At 49.6% G+C, this 6062-nt stretch overlaps 1 protein-coding gene across 2 annotated transcripts in view; it reads right to left on the bottom strand.

Annotated features, from left to right (window-relative positions):
- Positions 1-1746: 1746 nt before the first annotated feature.
- Positions 1747-6062, bottom strand: part of LOC147717711 (E3 ubiquitin-protein ligase TRIM11-like) — a 195554-nt gene continuing 191238 nt past the window's right edge. For both annotated transcript variants that reach the window (XM_086924494.1, XM_086924495.1), the window contains one exon: positions 1747-2834. In XM_086924494.1, the coding sequence (XP_086780620.1) occupies positions 2290-2834 (545 nt within the window). In that variant the 3' untranslated portion in view covers positions 1747-2289. The remainder of the gene's footprint in view (positions 2835-6062) is intronic.

Raw genomic sequence — 6062 nt, 5'->3', positions numbered from 1 at the left:
GTTTCCCTCTATTTTGTTTGGATTAACATATAACCATTGGGTTTTGTACAGCGTCTTGCAGTGCTTCATTTGTAAAAGAATAAGTGCTGGGGCCCTTCTTGGAAGGCCATTGCAGCAAGCACCATGCATTGCCACTGCCAGCACTGTCAAGGACAGTACCAATATAACAACTAGCTATCGCACTCTAACAAGTATGACAATGCAGACTATTTCAGGCCACACAAAGCTATAATAATGGTGCGAGAGGCTGGTATCATTCATCCTCAATGCGATTTGACTTAATAAACATGGGTGTTAAATACTCATCTCAAAATTAAACAGACAACACCATCATGCAGTGGACAGTCACTAGAGCCAGTGCTACCAACTAAGTGCTGGTACCGAGCACCGGAAAGCACTGGCCCAAATTAAGCATTTGTGTCTTGCATATTATATGTTGCAAATATAATCACTATGTGAGCACAGCGTCATCTGCAAATTATTGTGTTGTATGACTGTTTATTATATTGTACTGCACATGGATTGATGTAATACTGATGTCAGAAACTCAGATTTGCTTTCTAATGCAATTCAATTGGAACAGAACTACATTACTTATTTGTTTGGGATTCCACTAATGTCCAGATGCGATTTCCCTATGCAAACGAGAATGTCATATAGGCGTGTCCTTGTTGAGTATATATAGGAGCTGTTAGAGTGGGCACAGTTAATATGTTACATTGCAAAACAAGAAGACCTAAAATAAAAGGAAATATTACCAGGTTGTCTCAGTGGCTTAACAATAGCCTCGAAGCTCCTCTGGTGTGGGGGTACCCAGACGCTTCGGGGAGCCCCCTCTGGCACTGTTCACAGGTGGGTCTGAGAGCTCCGGACAGGGTACGGAGTGTGGGGAGCCCCCTTCATGCACTTTGCAGGGGGGGCCCGCAAGTTTCGTTACGCAAATAACCTGTAGATGAGGAATCTCTGGGGTACAGTAGGGAGTTTCTGTCAGCTCTACAACTAGTGTCATACTTCAGTGTCACAGTATCTTTGCCAAAGCACGTGTTCATTGAGGCAGGGCACAGCTGGCATCCTTGTCACGGGGCACACTGCCCCAGAGGGGTATTTCAGAGAACGAGAGGTTGGTGTTGTCGTCCATGTTTGCGCTCTGGAGATAACTTTTAGATTGATAACAGCGTCTAAGATGGTAAACAAAATGTTCTCATGACACCCAAGGGAACATTCTTCCCTTCATTTTAATTTATTTTACTTTTTTATGGTTCTTGTTTGCGGACTGACAAAAGCTCCCAGCCCATCAAGCAGGGATGTTTAGACTATCCGGTGAGAAGTGTCCCCTCTTTCAATGCTTGAATATGGCGATCAACAGCTAGAAGGTGACTAACTAACTCTTCTCAGGCCCAGGTTCACCCAGGGGGAGCATTTTTATAACATTTGCGGAGATTGCGCTCGACACATTTTTGGTTACAATCTGCGTATACCCGACAGATGAGGGGCGGCGGAAGTGGCAGTGGTGAAATCCTATCTACATGTTAAGAACCAGCTGCGGAATCATATTTGGTCGGTGGACTTTATTATTGCAGTCTTTGCATATAATCTCTCCTCTCCTGCTCTCTCTTGGACCCCTCCCTGCATGAATCTCTCACTAACCCCAGCACTTTGCTACATACGCCCCTCAGGGCAGCTTTACAAACCCTGCACCGCCCAGTGATAGAAAGTGTTCAGTAAAGTCCTGTTTTTGTAAACAAGTGCGGCGTCTGTCGGTCTTTATTAAAAGTGATAAAGGAAACAAACCCACAACTGGTTCCATTCTACTGAGATATTCTGGTCCGGATCGAGACAATTTACAAATCAGAAAGACAGACGTGATAGGGATAACATTTTAATTTTTCAGCGCTCCCCGAGACTGGAGAGGGATATGGAGGGAGGGATTCACTGGAAAAGGCGCCTGAAAAGTGTGGGTAGCACCCTCACTCCCAGCCTTGACCCTGATCGGGGAGAGAGCTGTGTGCCAGGGGTAGCAGGTGGGGGCAGGTGGAAGCCATACTCTGCACTTACTGGCCAGTGCTCAGCAGCACTTAAGTACACAGCCCTGGACCACACGGCTTTGGAAACAAATTACACTATCCTCTCCATATAGTGGAGGATTGAAACGCAAACAGAAGTGGATATAGAAACTACACAGCTGTTCTAAAGTGAATTTATTTTCATCCTAAACAATGCTTAGAAACGATTGGCTGTATGTGGTGGGGGCACTGGATACATTTTTACCGGGCGCTGCTGTCAGTCTCTTCACTCCCGCCCGGTCACCGGCAGGACCCACAGCGCCCGCACATTCCTCCCTCCCTCCTTTAGATGGGGACTGAAGAAGGACCTCAGGGTGGGAGGGAAGGAGGCCCTGGAGAAGGTGAAGAGCAGAGACCGGTCATCCACATTGTACATCGAGAGCCTGCCCGCCTCATAGTCCAGGAAGAGACCCACAGCCCTGGGAGGCTCAGGGGGGGCCAGGAGGGTGAGAGGGAAGGTGGCAGCTTTATATTTACCATCTCTGAGCACCACTAGCCAGAATCCATTCTTAGGTGATGCTCTGATCTGCCCCTTCCTGGTCGCAGCCTCGTCACACACCCCCAGAGTCCAGCCCGCCTCGTCCCCCACCTCCACCTCCCAGTAATGCCTCCCGGAGCTCAGCCTCTCTCTCCCCAGGACAGCGACGACAGGGTTGAATCTCTGGGGCGTGTCAGGCTGACCCTGGTCTCTGTCTCCGCGCCTCACGCTCCTTCCGTCCTTGGAGAGGATGAGCCTCCGATTCGCAGTGTCCAGGTCCAGGGTCACCGCAGCTGCAGGAGAGAAAGAAGCAGAGATCAGAGCTCAGAAACCACCCGTCCACAATAAAGACGTCACTCATACTCAGCCGGTCGCTGCAGCAGCCCCACCCAGACTGACCTCATGCTCATTTCACCAGCACCCCAGTTAAATCGTAGTAATTAAGGGTATAATCATCATCACAGCGTCTTTTCAAAACGCCCTTAGTGGTGAAGTATTGCTGTCTGTACGTGTTGTAAGTATCAGGTTATTATAGCTCACACGTGTCATAGCTCACAACTGACTCCAGGCGGGGCAGGGCTTTAATTACCCTGGGTCCTGCCGGTGCTGAACACCAGGTGCCCAGACGGGTTCCTATCAGGCCTCACCCTCAGTGTGGAAAGAAACCTTACCTCTCAGGCAGCCCCAGCCCTCACAAGAGACTCTTGTTTGTTTATCGAGAATGATCTCAAATCTGCAGGGGGCAGAATCGGTGGAGGTCAGAGGTCAGACTCTAAATGTACACTATACAGTCATTTCCTGTCCACGTTTATGCTGACCAATGGGCGCGGTCCAAGGTCACTGGGGAGTGGAGGGAGAGAGGGCAGTGAGGCTCTGCGGTCTGACGTAGGATGGAAAGGGTAACTCAGCGGGCTGAGCCCCATTTAACATGTGAAACATTCATAGGAACCCCACATTGAGCTGTCACAGCCTTTCATCCTTTCTAGGAGGATACCACTGGACACAACTCAGTATTCAGGGGCAGTCCATTTTGGTTTGTTAATGTATGTTATTGTACTCTGCAGCACTGACTGCTGAGTGAGGAAAAGAGGGCTTGGCTGACACTGATGGAAATGCAGAGGTGCATAGGGAGGGAAGAAATGCAGGCGGGTTGTACTTTGATGACAACAGGTGCCTTTCACTTAACTTCAGGCAGGGCTGGGGACTGTATCTGCCTCCAGGTGACCACGAGCACACCAGCAGCCCTCCCCTGAACCTTGTGCGCCGCCAAACCCGAGTCTCTAGTTTTACTGTCTCACAGAAGGCTTCTAATGCTGTTGCGTGGATTTGTGTGTGTTTTTTTTAAATTTCAAATAAGCGTGCTCACCGCATTTTCCCCACTTTATCTGCTGTTATTGTACTGAACAATTAGTTTTATGTTTTTTCTGGTGGGTATTTATGTATTTGAAGGGGTCTTGTCGTAAAAGAAGCCCCAGGCTGCTCGCGCTCTCTGTGCCTAGAAACACCACCCAAGGAACAAATCCCACCCTCGTCATCCGTCGCCCCAAGCACGAGGCCCACCCCCCCACCCCTCATCCGTCGCCCCAAGCACGAGGCCCACCCCCACTCCCCTCCCCCATGAACTTTCTGTTTATTATTGATGTTACGCTAGCCACGGGGATAAGGAAAGTGTAAACTAGACCATTACAACTAAACAATTGTACAATGCAAGTACAGCTGGAACAGGTGATGGGAACGGGTGTTTTTAAGAAAGATAAAGCGGACCCTTTGATCTTCGTTGGGGCCCCTGGGGTTTCACACGGGCCTGTGAAGTTTTGCTCATGAGTGCAAGAGGGGTCCTTCTGTCTGTTGCGCATGCCGGTCGGGCACTCAGGCAAACAGGAACAGGAAGTGTAAAGTCGTACGTTCACCCCCAATAGAGGACACAGAGATGCCAGGTACTTCTGTCAAGTTCTTTTATTGACTTAGAACATCGCTATGCAAAAGAGCGCCGAGCGTCTCAACACGACTGGCTCCGGTCGCATCTGCCGCGCATCGCTGTTCGCGCGCTTTTCCTAGACCTGCTGCGCATGCGCAAGTGTTCCGCTCTCCTTCCGGCGCACTGCGTCATCACGCTGAGGCGTCGGGAGCTGGAGCGCAACACTACATATCTCCTCTTTTCCAACAACATAAACATTAAGAGTCCTCACGATTAATAGTCCTTTACTTCAAAGTCTTTAAATCGAGTGGGTCGGACTACTATCCTCCCGGCTCGGGTGCGTCTTACCGGAGTAGATTCTTCCCTGGATCCTTCACATGCAGGACTCCCCACCTTCCTCGGTGTCCCGGTCTCATTCTCTGTGACTGTGGTTTTGTTTGCGGTCAAACTCTCCCTTTCACTTACTTCCTCGCACTCTTCATTCTCTACTTGCAATTGTCCTTCCTCTTGACTTTCTCTTCCTGCTATTATCTCTTCAGTCCCACTGGATTGTCTCTGGTCTCTTAGGTCTTTCTCCTGACAGGCGGGCCACTGCATGATCCTGTTGATTTTTGCCATGCGGTCTTGGGACCACACTCTACCATCACTCAGTAGAGCAGCTCTTCCATACACTTCCTCCACTTGCAGGGGTTCGCTGTATTTGCTTTCTCATTTCCTTCTGAGGGTGGCAAGTTTGACTCTCACCCATTCCCCTCTCTCTAGATCTGTGTCTTCAGTATTACGCCTCTTATTGTAATGATCTGTGTACACCTTTTGGGCTCTTTCCAGGTTGTGTTGTACCACCGCTGGTGACCACTTGCTCGTTATTGTCTTCTCTCTCCAGACAACATTGTCTCTCGTAAAGGGGAGTCTACCCCTCAAAATCTGGAAGGGACTGTAACCTATCGAGGTTGGGGTAATTCTGTAGGCCCACAGCATGATCTGTATCTCCACTTCCTAATCTTTGCCCTGCATTATGGCGGCTTGTATGGACCCCATCAGGACACGGTTGAACCGTTCCACTTGTCCGTTGCTCGCGGGATGATACACGGCGGTGTGCTTGGACTTAATCCCGTTCCTCTCCATGTATCTGGACCATTTTTCCGAAGTAAATTGTGGCCCGTTGTCACTTAGGATTGTCCTTGGTATTCCTTCACGTAGAAACACCGAAGTGAGAAATTTCAACACGGCATCAGAGTCCATGACTTCCTGCACGTCTACCTCTGGCCACTTGGAATATTTATCTACAACGACACACAGGTACTTGGCTGTTCCTCTGGTGTCTAGCACTGGTCCCAAGATGTCTACTGCTATGTCTTCCCATGGGTTGCGGGGTTGCTCGAACGTACCCAAAGCGGGCCTCATAGGTTTCAAGATCTTGTCCGCTCCTTGGCACTGGTCACACTCTCTCACTTGTCTCTCTATTTGAATGTCCATACCAGGCCACCAATACATTTGTTTCACTCGCATCTTTGTCTTTACGATGCCAAGGTGCCCCTCGTGTAGCTGGTTCAACAGTAGTGGGATCAATGTCGTGGGGGGGGACCACCTTGTCGCCGCGGTA

This window comes from Lissotriton vulgaris, chromosome 5 (assembly GCF_964263255.1).
Source record: "Lissotriton vulgaris chromosome 5, aLisVul1.2, whole genome shotgun sequence".
Lineage (NCBI taxonomy): Eukaryota > Metazoa > Chordata > Amphibia > Caudata > Salamandridae > Lissotriton > Lissotriton vulgaris.
Note: the sequence above shows the minus strand (reverse complement) of the source record. Positions and strands in the feature narration are given on the sequence as shown.